Genomic DNA, 20,598 nt, shown 5'->3' on the forward strand with positions numbered 1-20,598 from the left:
GCCTCTGCTTTCCATCTAGATGCAGATACAAACAATCTCAATCGGACAAAATGCGAATACAATCGTTTTTTGCTATGCTATTACCCTGATAGCAATTTTTTGGACATCATTTTCAGGACTTCAATGCTGACTCACGTCTCGTGTGAAATCAGTTTTGTGAAGATGGACCACTAACTAATGGCCACTGTTTTCCTGCCCACAGCACTTGATCCGCAGCAGTGGAAAGCTGGTTCTGTTGGACAAGCTCCTGGTGCGTCTGAAGGAGCGTGGCCACCGAGTCCTCATCTTCTCCCAGATGGTCCGGATGCTGGACATCCTGGCTGACTACCTGAGGAACAGACAGTTCCTCTTTCAGGTATACACACTGTTATCAGACTGACTACCTGAGGAACAGACAGTTCCTCTTCCAGGTATATAAACACTGTTATCAGACTGACTACCTGAGGAACAGACCGTTCCTCTTCCAGGTATATAAACACTGTTATCAGACTGACTACCTGAGGAACAGACAGTTCCTCTTCCAGGTATATAAACACTGTTATCAGACTGACTACCTGAGGAACAGACCGTTCCTCTTTCAGGTATATAAACACTGTTATCAGACTGACTACCTGAGGAACAGACCGTTCCTCTTTCAGGTATATAAACACTGTTAACAGACTGACTACCTGAGAAACAGACAGTTCCTCTTCCAGGTATATAAACACTGTTATCAGACTGACTACCTGAGGAACAGACAGTTCCTCTTCCAGGTATATAAACACTGTTATCAGACTGACTACCTGAGGAACAGACAGTTCCTCTTCCAGGTATATAAACACTGTTATCAGACTGACTACCTGAGGAACAGACAGTTCCTCTTTCAGGTATATAAACACTGTTATCAGACTGACTACCTGAGGAACAGACAGTTCCTCTTTCAGGTATAGCCACGGGGCGGCTGTAGCTCAGGAGGTAGAGCGGGTTGTCCACTAATCGCTTTGGATCAAAGAGGTCGGTGGTTCGATTCCCGCCTCCTCCAGTCTGCATGTCGAAGTGTCCTTGGACAAGATACTGAACCCCAAATTGCTCCCGATGCTGTGTAGGCACCCTGCGTGGCAGCCTGCCGCCATCGGTGTATGAATGGGTGAATGTAGACTACCTACTGATTGTAAAGCGCTTTGGATAAAAGCGCTATATAAATCCAGGCCATTTACCATTTATATAAACACTGTTATCATATGATCATTAGACTGACTACCTGAGGAACAGACAGTTCCTTTTCCAGGTATATAAACACTGTTATCAGACTGACTACCTGAGGAACAGACAGTTCCTCTTCCAGGTATATACACACTGTTAACAGACTGACTACCTGAGGAACAGACCGTTCCTCTTCCAGGTATATAAACACTGTTATCAGACTGACTACCTGAGGAACAGACAGTTCCTCTTCCAGGTATACACACACTGTTATCAGACTGACTACCTGAGGAACAGACCGTTCCTCTTCCAGGTATATAAACACTGTTATCAGACTGACTACCTGAGGAACAGACAGTTCCTCTTCCAGGTATATACACACTGTTAACAGACTGACTACCTGAGGAACAGACAGTTCCTCTTCCAGGTATATACACACTGTTAACAGACTGACTACCTGAGGAACAGACAGTTCCTCTTCCAGGTATATAAACACTGTTATCAGACTGACTACCTGAGGAACAGACAGTTCCTCTTCCAGGTATATAAACACTGTTATCATACTGACTACCTGAGGAACAGACAGTTCCTCTTCCAGGTATATAAACACTGTTATCAGACTGACTACCTGAGGAACAGACAGTTCCTCTTCCAGGTATATACACACTGTTAACAGACTGACTACCTGAGGAACAGACAGTTCCTCTTCCAGGTATATACTAGGGCTGGGACGGATCACGGATAATCCGTGACCCGTACGGATCAGCCCCCACGGTTCGGCACACGGTTCGGAACGTCGTGGTCCGCGGACCCCCCCCCCCTTTCGTTTCATTTAACGTTTAACGTTAGTGTATGAGAACGGCTGCAGCGCAGCCAGACACAGACAGGCATCATCATGGCAAGCACAAGTGAGCTTCCTCATCCCTTCGCTGTAAAGTCTCTCTGAAGGCTGTGGCTAGTGGCTACTAAACACAGCAAACTTATTTCAACACCTCTGAAAAAGCATAGGAATGCGAGCAGCATGTTGCGCGCTGCACAAGATAGGAGAGCCACAACACGCACACACACACACGCGCACACGTTTCACGAACACATTATCACCGACGGTGAAATGTTGCCATGGACACATAACAACAAAACAACACGTGGGGCCACCGAGTAGCATAACGTAGCATCAACGTTATGTTTCCAGACTCACCCGGTCTGGTCTGTACCCGTGTCAAGTGACTACGTTAGCAAGCAACAGGCAGGAAGTTAGGCGCAGTGCCACCTAAAACAAGTTGGAAGGAAGTTGGGTTGGTTTGCCTTCAGAGTAAAAGCATAAATTGTGTCATGAGAAAAAAATATTTTTTGAGCTGTGCAGGGCAACAAATGGTTAGAGAAGTATAATAGTATTAAAAATTCAAATCGAAAATCTAATTTTGAGAGAAAAAATCTGATATAGCCTATATATATATTTTTTTTGCTGATCCGAAAAATCCGTGATCCGTGGCTCAAAATCCGTCACGCGATCCGATCCGTGGGTTTTCTGATCCGTCCCAGCCCTAGTATATACACACTGTTAACAGACTGACTACCTGAGGAACAGACAGTTCCTCTTCCAGGTATATAAACACTGTTATCATACTGACTACCTGAGGAACAGACAGTTCCTCTTCCAGGTATATAAACACTGTTATCAGACTGACTACCTGAGGAACAGACAGTTCCTCTTCCAGGTATATACACACTGTTAACAGACTGACTACCTGAGGAACAGACAGTTCCTCTTCCAGGTATATAAACACTGTTATCAGACTGACTACCTGAGGAACAGACAGTTCCTCTTTCAGGTATAGCCACGGGGCGGCTGTAGCTCAGGAGGTAGAGCGGGTTGTCCACTAATCGCTTTGGATCAAAGAGGTCGGTGGTTCGATTCCCGCCTCCTCCAGTCTGCATGTCGAAGTGTCCTTGGGCAAGATACTGAACCCCAAATTGCTCCCGATGGTGTGTAGGCACCCTGCGTGGCAGCCTGCCGCCATCGGTGTATGAATGGGTGAATGTAGACTACCTACTGATTGTAAAGCGCTTTGGATAAAAGCGCTATATAAATCCAGGCCATTTACCATTTATATAAACACTGTTATCATATGATCATTAGACTGACTACCTGAGGAACAGACAGTTCCTTTTCCAGGTATATAAACACTGTTATCAGACTGACTACCTGAGGAACAGACCGTTCCTCTTTCAGGTATATACACACTGTTAACAGACTGACTACCTGAGGAACAGACAGTTCCTCTTCCAGGTATAAACACTGTTATCAGACTGACTACCTGAGGAACAGACAGTTCCTCTTCCAGGTATAAACACTGTTATCAGACTGACTACCTGAGGAACAGACAGTTCCTCTTCCAGGTATAAACACTGTTATCAGACTGACTACCTGAGGAACAGACAGTTCCTCTTCCAGGTATAAACACTGTTATCAGACTGACTACCTGAGGAACAGACAGTTCCTCTTCCAGGTATAAACACTGTTATCAGACTGACTACCTGAGGAACAGACAGTTCCTCTTCCAGGTATATAAACACTGTTATCATACTGACTACCTGAGGAACAGACAGTTCCTCTTCCAGGTATATAAACACTGTTATCAGACTGACTACCTGAGGAACAGACAGTTCCTCTTTCAGGTATATAAACACTGTTATCAGACTGACTACCTGAGGAACAGACAGTTCCTCTTCCAGGTATAAACACTGTTATCAGACTGACTACCTGAGGAACAGACAGTTCCTCTTCCAGGTATATAAACACTGTTATCATACTGACTACCTGAGGAACAGACAGTTCCTCTTCCAGGTATATAAACACTGTTATCAGACTGACTACCTGAGGAACAGACAGTTCCTCTTCCAGGTATATAAACACTGTTATCATACTGACTACCTGAGGAACAGACAGTTCCTCTTCCAGGTATATAAACACTGTTATCAGACTGACTACCTGAGGAACAGACAGTTCCTCTTTCAGGTATATAAACACTGTTATCAGACTGACTACCTGAGGAACAGACAGTTCCTCTTCCAGGTATAAACACTGTTATCATACTGACTACCTGAGGAACAGACAGTTCCTCTTCCAGGTATATAAACACTGTTATCAGACTGACTACCTGAGGAACAGACAGTTCCTCTTCCAGGTATATAAACACTGTTATCAGACTGACTACCTGAGGAACAGACAGTTCCTCTTCCAGGTATAAACACTGTTATCAGACTGACTACCTGAGGAACAGACCGTTCCTCTTTCAGGTATATAAACACTGTTATCAGACTGACTACCTGAGGAACAGACAGTTCCTCTTCCAGGTATATAAACACTGTTATCAGACTGACTACCTGAGGAACAGACAGTTCCTCTTTCAGGTATAGCCACGGGGCGGCTGTAGCTCAGGAGGTAGAGCGGGTTGTCCACTAATCGCTTTGGATCAGAGGTTGGTGGTTCGATTCCCGCCTCCTCCAGTCTGCATGTCGAAGTGTCCTTGGGCAAGATACTGAACCCCAAATTGCTCCCGATGGTGTGTAGGCACCCGCCGTGGCAGCCTGCCGCCATCGGTGTATGAATGGGTGAATGTAGACTACCTACTGATTGTAAAGCGCTTTGGATAAAAGCGCTATATAAATCCAGGCCATTTACCATTTATATAAACACTGTTATCATATGATCATTAGACTGACTACCTGAGGAACAGACAGTTCCTCTTCCAGGTATATAAACACTGTTATCAGACTGACTACCTGAGGAACAGACAGTTCCTCTTCCAGGTATATAAACACTGTTATCAGACTGACTACCTGAGGAACAGACAGTTCCTCTTCCAGGTATATAAACACTGTTATCATACTGACTACCTGAGGAACAGACAGTTCCTCTTCCAGGTATATAAACACTGTTATCAGACTGACTACCTGAGGAACAGACAGTTCCTCTTTCAGGTATATAAACACTGTTATCAGACTGACTACCTGAGGAACAGACAGTTCCTCTTCCAGGTATAAACACTGTTATCAGACTGACTACCTGAGGAACAGACAGTTCCTCTTCCAGGTATATAAACACTGTTATCATACTGACTACCTGAGGAACAGACAGTTCCTCTTCCAGGTATATAAACACTGTTATCAGACTGACTACCTGAGGAACAGACAGTTCCTCTTCCAGGTATATAAACACTGTTATCATACTGACTACCTGAGGAACAGACAGTTCCTCTTCCAGGTATATAAACACTGTTATCAGACTGACTACCTGAGGAACAGACAGTTCCTCTTTCAGGTATATAAACACTGTTATCAGACTGACTACCTGAGGAACAGACAGTTCCTCTTCCAGGTATAAACACTGTTATCATACTGACTACCTGAGGAACAGACAGTTCCTCTTCCAGGTATATAAACACTGTTATCAGACTGACTACCTGAGGAACAGACAGTTCCTCTTCCAGGTATATAAACACTGTTATCAGACTGACTACCTGAGGAACAGACAGTTCCTCTTCCAGGTATAAACACTGTTATCAGACTGACTACCTGAGGAACAGACCGTTCCTCTTTCAGGTATAGCCACGGGGCGGCTGTAGCTCAGGAGGTAGAGCGGGTTGTCCACTAATCGCTTTGGATCAGAGGTTGGTGGTTCGATTCCCGCCTCCTCCAGTCTGCATGTCGAAGTGTCCTTGGGCAAGATACTGAACCCCAAATTGCTCCCGATGGTGTGTAGGCACCCGCCGTGGCAGCCTGCCGCCATCGGTGTATGAATGGGTGAATGTAGACTACCTACTGATTGTAAAGCGCTTTGGATAAAAGCGCTATATAAATCCAGGCCATTTACCATTTATATAAACACTGTTATCATATGATCATTAGACTGACTACCTGAGGAACAGACAGTTCCTCTTCCAGGTATATAAACACTGTTATCAGACTGACTACCTGAGGAACAGACAGTTCCTCTTCCAGGTATATAAACACTGTTATCAGACTGACTACCTGAGGAACAGACAGTTCCTCTTCCAGGTATATGCACAGATTGCACACTGTTATCATATGATCATTGGTCATATGAACACCATCTTTTTTTGCTGATTGCAGTCAACAAGGCCAATATCGTCCGATACAGATATACGGCCGATATATTGGTGCATCCCTAGTTCCAGGCTTAAAACTCTTTTAGATACGTTTTTTCCGGAAAGTGATGGAGAAAACCGGACGGTGAAATTCTCTTCCCGGAAGCCAAGGTGACTGTTGAGCTCTCCAGCCTGCGATTGACAGATGTATCTATGTGATTTGACTCTGTTCAGAGGTTAGATGGCTCCATCAAGGGGGAGATGAGGAAACAGGCGCTGGACCACTTTAATGCTGAGGGCTCAGAGGTAAGTGCTATGCACCTGATACACCACATGTGATGTGTGCTGCTTCTCTTGGATAACGGCATTCTGCCAGACGTGTTGTAAATACCTCCACTTCTGTGCTCAGGATTTCTGCTTCCTGTTATCCACGCGCGCGGGTGGTCTGGGCATCAACCTGGCGTCCGCTGACACAGTAGTCATTTTCGACTCCGACTGGAACCCCCAGAATGACCTGCAGGCCCAGGCCAGAGCCCATAGGATTGGACAGAAGAGACAGGTACACGACACGTTAGGGCTAGGCGATATGACCAAAATCTCATATCCCGATATAGGTCATTTCATATCCCGATAACTATATACACCACGATATAGCATATTCATATATAATTCCATCCACTTATCCATGATCAGTTTTAACTGTTGTTGTTGTGCTGAAGGTCACCACCCCTATTCAACTGCTCCACAAACATACCTTCTACTTTCAGCAAGCGATCATATTATGGCTCTATATATATATATATATATATATATATATATAATATATATATATAATGTGTTAGCTGGGTTGGAAAAAATCCCGGTACTGCAGACAGCGATCAGTCAGCATGGGTCATAAATTATTGGAATCCGACCAAGTTTTACAAATACTCAATAAATCAGTCGAGGAAAGGTATGCTGTTTTAGAATGGAACATGTATAAACCCTGTACAGATACTGGTAAATCTCTAGTATTGATAATTGTGTCTGTAATTAGACACAAATTATTCAACTTTACTTTGAAGTAGTGTTGTGGTAAAAAGAAAAAATTACCTCAGTCATATGGTTATACCACCGTTCACCTCTAGAGGGTGGTCAAAGTACTATCAAATGCCACTGGGAACACCAGCCACTGTAACAAAACCAACTTGGTAACAAATGTCTTATTATTTGTGCTCGTGGTGTCTCAGGTGAACATCTACCGCCTGGTAACAAAGAGCTCAGTGGAGGAGGACATCATTGAGCGGGCCAAGAAGAAGATGGTGCTGGACCACCTGGTCATTCAGAGGATGGACACCACAGGAAAGACTGTGCTCCACACCGGTGCTGCTCCGTCAAGGCGAGCAGCAAATTAAAACAAAATCCCCTCGTTTGACTAAAAACACAGAGCATTTTCCTCCGAATTCAATGCCCCCGTTCCATTTGTATTGGGAAGTAGGAATCTGTTGGTTCAAAGGTCAGACTCCTTACCCCGACCTCGGGGGAGCCTCACCAGCCCTGCCAACCAACTCTGCCCTTCAACAGTAGGGAAAGAAGTAGTAAATACTGTTTATTAGCACTTCTGTCTTACTTGTATGTCTTTAAACCAGTCATACACACAGTACTGTCCGTGTTGGACATGTTGCTGCAGTGTTTGTATGCGCATAATACTGCGAAAAGTGCTGTTAACTGTAATTGCTAACAATGGCTACCCTGGCTAGAGCTAACCCCTGGCTATGGAACGCGGTCAACTCGGGTGTGACGTCACTCAACTGGGATATTCGTAGTTCCCAATACAAAAGGAATGTGCCACAAGTCACGCAACAAATCACCAAATGTTTTAGGGTACATGGCCTTCATCCACTGACCAACAGTTTGTCACCCACAGATATCAAACCAAGAGATTTCAGCTGTAGAGTGTTAACTGTAAACCCTTCCATATGCTTACTTTGCGCTTGTTTTGTTACATGCAGTTCAGCTCCATTCAACAAGGAGGAATTGTCTGCTATCCTGAAGTTTGGTGCTGAGGAGCTTTTCAAAGAGCAGGAGGGCGAGGAGCAAGAACCTCAGGTATGCAGTGTCAATTATATGCCAGCGCTTTTCAAAGTGTGAGCGAACCAACTTCAGAGAGAAGAAACAGTGTTTCCCCTAGGATGGATGTTGCAAAAGTCAATGAGTAATCACGTTAAATAATCATGCTCTCAATATCAGTCAAAATAATTGTGGTCATGATTTTTGCCATAATCGAGCAGCCCTAACCTATGGTACTCTGTAGGAAATGGACATCGATGAGATCCTCAAAAGAGCTGAGACCAGGGACAATGACCCTGGACCTTCCACGGTGGGAGAAGAGCTGCTATCTCAGTTCAAGGTAAATACGGTCATGTCCCACACTGAATTATAACTCAACCACTAACGCAGCTATGTTTGAGTGATATCCATACAGGAAATCAATGCTCTATTCTTAATTTGCTTGGTATTTATAAGTTTGATTTTTTTTTTTTTTATAGTTTCTTTTTATTATTATTGTTATCATTATCTTTTTTTTTTTCTAATCCCCCCCCCCCCCCCCATATTTTCTCCCAAATTGTACTTGGCCAATTCTCCCCCCTGCTGCCCCGGTCACTCCTCCACCCTCTGCCGATCTGAGGAGAGACGAGCACCATGCTTCCTCCGACACATGTGCAGTTGCCAGCTGCTTCTTTTCACCTCACAGGGGGAGCTTCACCGGCAAGGACGTAGCACGTGGGAGGATCACGCTATTCCCACCCTAAATTGAAGTCGTTTTGATATCATGTTATACTTGATGTGTAACACAGCACAGTTGAGATGTGTTACACACGGTCAAGCCTCTCTCTTCTTGAATTGTCGTCTGTGAGCTTCTGTAAAGCCTGCTAGTTCTCATAAACATTCTGTGTTGTAACAGTAATTAACCTTGATCCATGTCTCAAGCTATGCCATGTCAGGTCCTTGAATTTGAGGGCATTGGGCCTGGAACGCCCTTGAAAAGTCCTTGGATGTTGGAATTGGATGTTTAAGGTGTGCCACACCATGGACCTTTCCTCCTACCACCACTGTGTTTGGCTTTGCCACTCAACCCATTTGCCTCTCCGGCCCGTCCAGGTGGCCAACTTCACCATGATGGAAGAGGAGGAGATGGACATCGACTCTGAGCGCAGCCATCGGAGTTGGGACGACATCATACCCGAGATGCAGCGGAGGAGGATGGAGGAGGAGGAGAGGCAAAAGGAGCTGGAGGAGATCTACCTGCTGCCTCGCATGAGGAACTGTGCCAAACAGGTATTACAGAAGCTGTCCTACTGGACTCATGTTTATACCTCCAAACACCTCGGGTCCACCTTCAGCTTGCCTTTGGCCTGCTGTCTTACTGCATCCTCAACTCTGTGAAATGGGATGTTGGGCCTTTCTTAGAAATCTGCCCATAAGCGTTCAGCGGCGTTTCTATCTGCTGACGGGGGAGACTATGGAAGGAGTTTGACTTCATCCAGTCTTTCATTTAAACCACTCTGGAATTTGTTTAGCATTGTGTTGAAAGATAAAGTCTGGTTTGGGTCAGAGAACCAAAGATTATCGTTTTACCCAAGATTGAATGTTTTCTGGGCCACACTCCCGTCAATTATTAATGAGGGGCTGTTGAGGTGTGTTGTCCTGCTGATTGGTCTCCATGTCATTCTGCTGGCTTTTTGTTAACAGATCAGCTTTAACGGTAACGACAGCCGGCGGAGCAGGAACAGGCGGTACTCCGGCTCCGACAGCGACTCCACCTCGGACCGCAAGAGGCCGAAGAAACGAGGACGGCCTCGCACTATTCCACGGGAAAACATCAAGGGCTTCAGCGACGCGGAAATCCGGAGGTAGGCATTTGACTAACAGGATATTTCTCTATTCTCTGTGATAACGGAATCACATCTTGACTCGACCTCACGTTTTCTAATTAACATTTTGAACACTCGCAGGTTTGTCAAGAGTTACAAAAAGTTCGGAGGACCACTTGAAAGGTCAGTCATAAGTAACACACCTTTCTCTTAATCGGAATTGTCAGCAACATGCCATGCAGTCTGATTACCTGCTTGCTAAAAACCACTTTTCTTCTCTCCTCAGATTGGACGCTATCGCTCGTGATGCTGAGCTGGTGGATAAGTCCGAAAATGACCTAAAACGTTTGGCAGAGACCGTTCACAACGGCTGTGTGAGAACTCTCCGGGAAAACCCCTGTGGACCGGAGAAGACCTCGGGTAATAACACCTCTCTCTTGCATCCACCCATTTCGAACCTTGCATCTTTTTCATCGCCCATGTATCAATCGATTGATTCAGGGATAATCCCTTGAAGAGTCCAAAAGGAGATGATGGTGATTGTGGTTTCCAATTGCCCCGTTCTTTTTTTATGTTTTATGTTATTCTTGGCAGCATTGTAGTCTGAAATGTGGCCTCCTGAAACTTACAGATCCTCTGTCTGTCTTACATGTGTGTTTGATCATCAGGAGGCAGGAGAGGGAAGGTGAAAGGCCCCACGTTCAGGATCTCTGGGGTCCAGGTGAACGCTAAGCTGGTCATCTCCCATGAGGAAGAGCTTGCTCCACTCCACAAGGCCATCCCTGCTGACCCCGAGGAGAGGAAGAGGTCAGACCACACCACATGGCTTTCAGGCATCACGACTGATTTCACACGATGGGAGCTAGTTGGCGCTAGACTAGTTTGTGGTGGTTGTAATCTTGTAATATGTAAAGTGGTTTAATCTCTGTGTCTTTCAATCCGGTTGGGACACCACCATTATTTCTAACACGTTTGGTTTTTATGACTGGCATTTAGGCAAGTCTTGACATAACCCCTATTATGTGAGTTTTTTAGCCACTCATCTGACTAGACCGAAAACCGAAATGAGAGTTAAGCACCAGGGAAGGAAAATATTCAGGAAGTGTGGAAAGAAAAATGCTCCACTTCGATGTGGATTTTGGTTGTATAGGGATGCTAATTTTTTTTTTTTTTTTTTTTTTCTGACCCTCGTTGGTTAACCGATCATTAACCCTTAACCTCACTAATGGACGATCCCCGCCTGGTGAAGTTGGACTAGTTGCGACAGTATTTGTGCCTCCTGATCCGGGCAGAGCGTGTGTTTGACTGTCACCAGGCTGTGCGCTGGACTCATTCCTGACCACGTAGATAGAATTGTATACACTCTTATTCTGAAATAAACCAGTAGATTGCCATGCCATTGTTTCCAATACATAAACGGGGGCAGCGCCACAATACCGGTCCGGCACAAAATACAAAGTTAATCAATATATAGATATGAATCTAAATTGCTCTGTAATAAATCTTCATTTGGTGATCCAGTAGCTTTGTACTCAACCGAACAGTCCGTCTCCCATTCTGAAAACGTTATATAAAATTCCACGATTTCTCCAAACTTGTGTTCAAACAGTAAAGAGTAACTTGATACTTTTCAATAGGACAAGTGGAATGCAGCTCAACAGTTAGAAAGTCAACATGAGTCAGTGCAGTGCAGGCTTCATTTAATAGGATGACACACAGCACAGCATCAGTTGTTTTTAAGAAATAGATTGTATAGCCTATTTTGTTTTACCAGGCAACAAACTTTTTGAATTCCTCTCTTTTTCTCCTCTTCTTTTTTACCGTTTAACAGACTGATGTATTAATCGGTTAAAATTAGAATTGTCGGTTAACGGTTAAACGGTTAATTATTAACATCCCTAGTGCTGCAGTAGCACAGGCTTGTGATGCAAGCTGAAGGAAAGAAAAATTAAGATAGCGTGTGATGACAACCGCAGTCCTTTGACTTGACAGTATTGTAAGGAGTAAATATATTTCTATTGATTGAAAAATAATTGACTATATTTTTGACAGGTATATGATTCCATGCCACTCGAAGGCAGCGCACTTTGACATCGACTGGGGAAAGGAGGACGACTCCAGTCTCCTCATAGGGATCTATGAGTATGGCTATGGCAGCTGGGAGATGATCAAGATGGACCCGGACCTCAATCTCACACACAAGGTAAAGTCAGAGATTCAGCCATCACGCACTTTAAATCTAGCCTGGTAAACCAGCCCGTCACGTGAACTCACATTTCATTTGGTTCTCCGTGACGGTCTGGCCCCGATGCCAGTGGGGGGGTTTAGCAGAAGCGGAAGAGCCAATCAGCGACTCCGCTGTGATTGACAGCGCAAGTTGGCCAATCAGGAACGCCACTAGCACTGCACTAACAAAACGGTAATGGCCGCCTCCTTGCCTGATCGTCTCGAGGAGTCATGTCAGCGTTTGTCTAGTTTAAACGGCCATAAAGTGCAGTTATTGCAGAAATAGACTCGATAACAACAATTAAACAAGTACAGGAGTATCGGCGCAACCGCAGAGTTTCTCGGCGGAAAATATGTTTTTGCCATTCTCCCGAGTGGATTTGGGTTTGACTGGATCCGACGCTGATTGGCTGAAGGCAACTACGCCCGCCCATGCTCCCGCCCCTGCTAAAATCCCCCCATGGCGTCGGGGCCAGACCGTCACGGAGAACCAAATGAAATGTGAGTTCACGTGACGGGCTGGTTTACCAGGCTACTTTAAATCTGTTTTCTAAAGCATTTGGTGTAACTGAAATTCAAAGAATGTTTGATGTGATTTTTAGTCGATTACATATAAGGGTGCTAATGTTTTTGAATACTATACTGTACATGCATATTCACTGTAGTAATTAAAACAACTTAAAAAAACAAAGCATGTTTTCCGAGCAGTGTCCGTCTGTGATGCTTTAGGCCTTGCATTGTTTTTCTATTGTCATAATTTTATTGAGCTATATTCAGCTCCACATGGATGGAATTCATGGCTGACATTACTCCAAGTACTCGATTAATTTAAATTCATTTAACTCTCAAAACCCAATTAATCCAAGACTACTTACGGAGTTGTGATATGTAGATGTGTATAATTAATAGGGATGCACCGATCCACATTTTTTCACTTCCGATCCGATTCCGATACCTGAATTTGGATATCTGCCGATACCGATATGCCGATACCGATATTTTTCTTGAATATACAGTATAGGCAAAGATTTGGCCAATTAAAGATTTTTTTTTTTAAATATACCTTGCAAAAAGCAGACAAAATTAAGAAAATATACAAGGCAAAGAAGGATACTATTATACATGGGCAAATTATGGCCAGCGACCCCTGTGCGGCCCACGCTGGAATTGCAAAAAAATAAAATCCGATTCGGATCCGATCCGTGAATTAGTGCCAAATTCGGCACCGGATACCGATACTGGATCGGATCGGCCCAATCACTAATAATTAATACATGAGATTAGCAGGGGGGAAATAATTAGTTATTGCCCTAATGTTTTGTTGTTGTTGTGTTCTTTGTGGATCAGCTCCTACCAGATGACCCTGACAAGAAGCCACAGGCCAAACAGCTGCAAACAAGAGCAGACTACCTCATCAAGCTACTAAGCAAGGATCTGGCCAAGAAAGAAGCCCAGAGGCAAACGGGGACAGTAAGTCTAAATACGCCTTTGTTTTATAACCTGTTTGTCCCACTCATCAAGTTAGTTCAGCTCTGCACCGCTGTCAGACATTACTCATCAAGTTAGTTCAGCTCTGCACCGCTGTCAGTCATTACTCATCAAGTTACCGTAAATTCCGGACTATAAGCCGCACCTTTTTTCCCGTTTTTTGGCCTTTTTTGGCCCCTGCGGCTTATATAACGGTGCGGCTTATCTATGGATTTTTTCAAAAAAAAAAAAAATCTCTCTTTTTTAGCACTCTTTCTAACTATAAATCCACTTCTGTTTTAATTTCCTCTCTTGCCCTCTTTTCACCACACTGTATGACACTGTATGACACTGTGTGCACTGTAAAAAACAACACAGGTGGTGTTGTGTTATGTTGTTTTGTTGAAATGTTAATAAATGGGAGCTTCCTCAAACAGCCATCTCTTTCCCGACAATCCCCTCTGTGCATGAACCCTTACATATGGTAATTAAACATTAAAACACAAAAAAAAAAAAAATACCATTAAAACACCCGCGGCTTATAGTCCGGTGCGGCTTATATATGTAAAAAATAGTCAACTTTGCAGGTGCGGCTTATACACCGGTGCGGCTTATAGTCCGGAATTTACGGTAGTTCAGCTCTGCACCGCTGTCAGACATTACAGTCTGATGTGCACATCACATCACGTGTGTCATACACAGATCTGTAGACCAGTAGCGTTATACTCAACCCCTTGTGAAAGTGTTGTTTTTTTTCCTCATCGGACCGATACGATATGATTGCCAAATCCCATAGATATCATCCGTCCCTGCTAACAAGTACAATAGCAACATTTGATTTGGACAATAGGCTGATTTTGCGAGAGTCCAATATCTTGTGATGTGTGCAGGCCAATTCACGGAAGAGGAAACCGAGGAGTAAGAAGAACAAAACTGTGAAGCCGACCAAGATGGAGGAGGTGATAAAGAGTCCGTCCTCCGATGCCCCGTCAGAGAAGAGGTCAGAGGACGAAGACGAGGTTGAGGAGGAGAAGGTAAATCAAATGACCCTATAGATGAATAATTATATGTGAATAATAATTACAATATTAATAATAAAGGATTGGCTGAAAACACCCATGTGCATTTGTTTATGTAGGTAGAGATGTGAAACATGGGGGAAGTGAAAGTAAAACGAGTGCACCTCTTGATTTCGAAGGAAAGCCAGCAAATCAAAGCGAGGCCAACTTTATTTACTGTATATAGCACATAATATACACAAGGCAATGTGCATATTTAGATATATATCTATAGATATGTGTGTGTGTGTATATATATATATATATATATATATATATATATAGTGGCAGTACTAAACACTGCCTTAGCTGACCTAGCGAAGCGTTGCAGATCCAGCTGTAGAAAGCGTTGAGTGGGTTCTAACGTGCCTTCACCCGCTCAGGAGGTGGCGCCGGTGAAGCCGCCACCCAGAAGAGCCCGGCCAGAGCGGGTGGTGGTGAAGCAGGAGGAGGAGGAGGAGGAGGAGCCTGAGCAGGAGGAGGTGCCTTCACCAGAGGAGAGGGAGGTCAAAGACCGGGACGTCAAGAAGGAGAAGAAAGAGGAGAATCGGGACACAAAGGAGAAAAAGGAGCCAAAAGAGAAGAAAGACGCCAAGCCTCTTGAGCCCATTCATAAACAAGAAGAGATCGTGGAAAAGGTAAAATGATGGTGCTGAAGGATTTCACTGCAGAAAGTCCATCGAGCTGGAACAATTCTTATAGTCAGGGTCCCCACAATGAAAGTTGAATTATGTATTTTGTGCAACAATAGAAGTCAAATTAGTTTTGATATGTTTTATTTGAACACGACTACCGTAAATTCCGGACTATAAGCCTCACCGGTGTATAAGCCGCACCTGCAAAGTTGACTATTTTTTTCTTATATAAGCCGCACCGGACTATAAGCCGCGGGTGTTTTAATGGTATTTTTTTTTTTTTTTTTGTGTTTTAATGTTTAATTACCATATGTAAGGGTTCATGCACAGAGGGGATTGTCGGGAAAGAGATGGCTGTTTGAGGAAGCTCCCATTTATTAACATTTCAACAAAATAACACAACACCACCTGTGTTGTTTTTTACAGTGCACACAGTGTCATACAGTGTCATACAGTGTGGTGAAAAGAGGGCAAGAGAGGAAATTAAAACTTATTATAGTTATATAGGATTTATAGTTAGAAAGAGTGCTAAAAAAGAGAGATTTTTGTTTTTTTTTGTTGAAAAAAATCCATAGATAAGCCGCACCGTTATATAAGCCGCAGGGGCCAAAAAAGCCCAAAAAACGGGAAAAAAGGTGCGGCTTATAGTCCGGAATTTACGGTAAATAGGTTTACCACAGCACAGTTGAGAAGTGTTGACACTTTCAAGCTCTCTGTGTTGTAGCAGTAAGTAGGGCTGGGCAATATAATCGATACGGCAATATATCAAGATATTTTATTTCCCGATACTTGGATGCCAAGTATCGATATAAAAAAAAAAATCTTTATTTTTTTTGCAGGCCATGCCATGCCACGCCTCTGCATCTGGTGATTCCCACCCCTAATCGATACTGTATCAATATTTCCCATATCGATGCGTTCAGTAACACTCAGTACTCAGTAGTTTTGACTAAATTTGTCCACTAACTTATCAGTATAAAGTGATGTACATATTATTACACTACCTGGGTGGGTGGTACACAGTGTGTTGTATCTTTAGCTCTATTATTTAATTTTGAGTAAATTGTCTAGAGTTGTCTAGAGTATTCGATTCCCGCCTCCTCCAGTCTGCATGTCGAAGTGTCCTTGGGCAAGATACTGAACCCCAAATTGCTCCCGATGGTGTGGTAGCCTGCCGCCATTGGTGTGTGAATGGGTGAATGTACCTACTGATTGTAAAACGCTTTGGATAAAAGCGCTATATAACTTATCAGTATAAAGTGATGTACATATTATTACACTACCTGGGTGGGTGGTACACAGTGTGTTGTATCTTTAGCTCTATTATTTAATTTTGAGTAAATTGTCTAGAGTATTGCAATATATCGCAATATGTATTGTATCGCAATGTATCGTGATACGTATCGTATCGTGAGGTCCTTGCCAATACCCAGCCCTAGCAGTAAGTCACCTCGATCGGTGTATCAAACTATCACTACGCCGTGTCGGGTCCTTGAATTTGCACGACTTGGGCCTTGAGAAGTCCTTGAGTTTGATGGTGGTGGTGTGGGACCGCTGTATAATGACTCGCGCTCGCCCTCTTCAACAGAGCGATGTGAAGGCTGAGACGCGAGAGAAGACGAAGAAAGCCTCCGATACGCCGGTCCATATCACAGCAAGTGGAGACAATGTGCCAATCTCTGAGGAGTCTGAGGAACTGGACCAGAAGACCTTTAGTGTGGTAGGTTTTACCCAGTAACATCACACTGTACTTTATTACTATTACATGCAGCATTTTCGTAGTACAACCATGGCCAAAAGTAGCCCTGGTCATTGCTGTTATCACAGTATTATTATTATTTTTTTTATTTTTTATTAATTGCTTAGTGCAGAAACTTTGTCAAAATCACTTTACCACATAATCAAGTCAAATTTGTATTTGTATATCACATTTCATACTAAAAGCAAAACAATGTGCTTCACAGGCCCAAGAGCAATACACGAATAAGATAAAATACGAACATACATGCGGACACCTGCATGACAAAGACAATTTAAATTACGTATAAATTCAACAAGCAACTCCTAGATATGCAGTCTGTTAGATGTAGTCGCGTAATATATATAGAAAATTGATCTTGTATATACATAAAATGCAAAAATGACTTGTTCTCGAAGCTCAATAGAACATGCCGTACAGCCCCCTGGTTTTTTGTTGGAATATTTTTTTCCATACACACTATATCAGTCAGAGTGGCAGGAAAAATAGGCGTATTCAGTTTTCGGTATTAATTTACTTATTACTATAGTCGAACAAACCCAAATTTGAATTTTGAAATTTGCAAGCCCAACTTAGCAGCAGAGTTGAATCATAATGCAATTGTCTCTATTTTTGTAGCCAAGTCAGGTGGGCAGCAAGACCACATGTTGAGTGTAATGGTTGTCCAAGAGAGACTTTAGAGTTATGACTCCGTGGAAACGTTAATCTTCCAATGAAAGTATTATACACTTGATCCGTGTGCTACAGTGCCATACTTGAGACAAGATATCTGAAGAGTCTCTTGAAAGATTGCCCCCTCTCTGCTGGGCTGCTTGGGTAGAAGCGTGCCTCACCTCATCCTGCGTGTCGTGCTTTTCCTTTGTGACCGTTGCAGTGCAAAGAGAGGATGCGACCAGTGAAGGCGGCTCTGAAGCAGTTGGACAGACCGGAGAAAGGGCTGTCGGAGCGCGAGCAGCTGGAGCACACGAGACAATGCCTCATCAAGATCGGAGATCACATCACAGAGTGTCTCAAGGAGTATTCGAACCCCGACCAGATCAAACAGTGGAGAAAGTTAGTATATCTGCTACTCATGACTCCCGATAATGAGGTTTGCCACGACCTACGGAGAAGAAACACTGGAATACTTCAGCTTTAAGTCTAGAATACAGGCAGTTGGGCCAGCTTTATACATCTCAAAGTAATGTATGTAAAGTAAAGATAGGCGCTACTATTACTTCTGTGTCCAGTTTACTGACATTGGCTTACGTTACTTGTTCATACATTAACTCAACTGTTTTGCTTTTACAGAAATCTGTGGATATTCGTTTCCAAATTCACTGAATTTGATGCAAGAAAATTGCACAAGTTGTATAAGCACGCAATTAAGAAAAGGCAAGAGAATGCACAGGTATGTAAGACTGTTCACAGTCGCATCATGTTATGAAATCCCGTAACGATGACATTATTGGACGGTTCAATGATGATTCCATTCCATTCCTACAGGCAGTGGACCAGAACACAAGCAGTGTAAATACCCATGGCTTTAAACATGCAGGTACAATCATCTCCCCTCCCTTGTACATAGAACATAATACGGTAATTGTATCGGTGTCCAAGTTGTCATTGTGTACTTCTAGCCGGAGTTATTATAGTTTTGTATTTTTCATTAGTGTTTTTTGTTTTACATTTTTGTTTTCGGTGTAGTGTGTTTCACTTTAGTTTTAGTTTTTTTTTTATTAGTTTGAGTATTCGTTTTGTTTATTTATTTTATTATTTATTATTTGATTAATTATTTATGTATTTATTGTAATACGAGGGGGGGTATTTGTCAGGAACAAGAAGTTCAGAATAGTTAATTACAATAGGAACAGCACTTTGTAAAGGCAATGCGCTCACAGTCATGTACAGTACAGGGCGGCTGTAGCTCAGGAGGTAGAGCGGGTGGTCCACTAATCGCTTTGGATAAAAGAGGTCGGTGGTTCGATTCCCGCCTCCTCCAGTCTGCATGTCGAAGTGTCCTTGGGCAAGATACTGAACCCCAAATTGCTCCCGATGGTGTGGTAGCCTGCCGCCATTGGTGTGTGAATGGGTGAATGTACCTACTGATTGTAAAACGCTTTGGATAAAAGCGCTATATAAATGCAGGCCATTTACCATTTACAGTAGACACCCCAGTCTCAATAAGCATATGACCCAATGCATCCCCATGCTTGTTGTTGACAAACTTGACCAACTTTAAAAAGACTAAAACTAAAGACATTTTCTGTTTTTATTTTGATTATCTAAAATGTACCCCCTCCCCCCCAAAAAACACCTAGTTTTAATTTGCAGTTGAGTTTTAGTGAGCTATATAATAACCTTGCTGCTAGCTGAGTAGTAACGCTTCATCTCCCCGCTGGGCCCTCAGACGTGGAGAAGGTGAAGGACAGCTGTCAGCAGGACGACAGCAGCAGGGACAGCTACAGTTCAGAGAGGCACCAGCCCCAGAGCCGCTACCACGAACGCAGCAGCAGCAAGGACCGCCACAGCTCCGAGCCGCACCGCAAGAGACCCTACTCCGCCTTCAGCAACGGCAAAGACCACCGAGAGCGAGACCACTACAGGCCCGACAGCAGGGACAGAGACCGACAGGACAGGTGAGAGACCGCTACAGGCCCGACAGCAGGTACAGAGACCGACAGGACAGGTGAGAGACCGCTACAGGCCCGACAGCAGGGACAGAGACCGACAGGACAGGTGAGAGACCGCTACAGGCCCGACAGCAGGGACAGAGACCGACGGTACAGGTGAGGCTGGGGCGGACCGGCTCCGTGCACCGCCTCCCAGCAACACGCTCGCCAAGCCTCAGTGAGGTCCGTCGGGTCGAGCGGTGCTCGAGATGCATGGAAGCCAGCGTTCCGATTGGTCGGAAGTACTTGCTTGGATTTATAAAGAGGTCGTTAAAGGTGCTTGAATTTAGCCTACTGGAATCAGTTTGAGCCTCGGGCGCGCCATCTCAAAATTGCTGGGCCAAGCTTGATACACTTTCTTCCTATCTACAGTACAGTATCACTCTCTGCGCTGCCATGTGTCATTGCTGGTCAAGTCCGCTTTGAGTTTATTTTAAGTGTTACTGCTTCCTTCTGATGTGTAAGTAATCATGACTGGAAACACATTTGCATTCAGAGGACTTGCGAGACTGCTATGTGAACATCTCGTTACAACATTATTGACACGTCATTTTGAAATAATCGTTTCCTTGAAAATAGCTTGAACTCTCTCGTTACAAAAGTGTGGTGTGGTGACCCTGTTGTCAATATGTCCTCTCCCATGTCAGTGGGCACT

General features: G+C 43.8%; 1 protein-coding gene across 1 annotated transcript in view; it reads left to right on the top strand.

Moving 5' to 3' along the window:
• chd1 (chromodomain helicase DNA binding protein 1) overlaps window positions 1-20,598 on the top strand; it is a 51,862-nt gene that overhangs the window by 28,380 nt on the left and 2,884 nt on the right. The window contains exons 16-35 of the mRNA XM_083638637.1: window positions 203-355; window positions 6,528-6,599; window positions 6,703-6,852; window positions 7,523-7,671; window positions 8,285-8,381; window positions 8,587-8,682; window positions 9,435-9,611; window positions 10,026-10,186; window positions 10,289-10,330; window positions 10,434-10,567; window positions 10,816-10,954; window positions 12,200-12,350; window positions 13,721-13,843; window positions 14,731-14,874; window positions 15,282-15,536; window positions 17,122-17,253; window positions 18,167-18,345; window positions 18,583-18,682; window positions 18,778-18,829; window positions 19,682-19,910. Coding sequence (XP_083494763.1) covers window positions 203-355; window positions 6,528-6,599; window positions 6,703-6,852; window positions 7,523-7,671; window positions 8,285-8,381; window positions 8,587-8,682; window positions 9,435-9,611; window positions 10,026-10,186; window positions 10,289-10,330; window positions 10,434-10,567; window positions 10,816-10,954; window positions 12,200-12,350; window positions 13,721-13,843; window positions 14,731-14,874; window positions 15,282-15,536; window positions 17,122-17,253; window positions 18,167-18,345; window positions 18,583-18,682; window positions 18,778-18,829; window positions 19,682-19,910 — 2,735 coding nt within the window. The remainder of the gene's footprint in view (window positions 1-202; window positions 356-6,527; window positions 6,600-6,702; window positions 6,853-7,522; window positions 7,672-8,284; window positions 8,382-8,586; window positions 8,683-9,434; window positions 9,612-10,025; window positions 10,187-10,288; window positions 10,331-10,433; window positions 10,568-10,815; window positions 10,955-12,199; window positions 12,351-13,720; window positions 13,844-14,730; window positions 14,875-15,281; window positions 15,537-17,121; window positions 17,254-18,166; window positions 18,346-18,582; window positions 18,683-18,777; window positions 18,830-19,681; window positions 19,911-20,598) is intronic.

Source organism: Poromitra crassiceps (genome assembly GCF_964638095.1).
Source record: "Poromitra crassiceps genome assembly, chromosome: 6".
Classification (NCBI taxonomy): Eukaryota; Metazoa; Chordata; class Actinopteri; order Beryciformes; family Melamphaidae; genus Poromitra; species Poromitra crassiceps.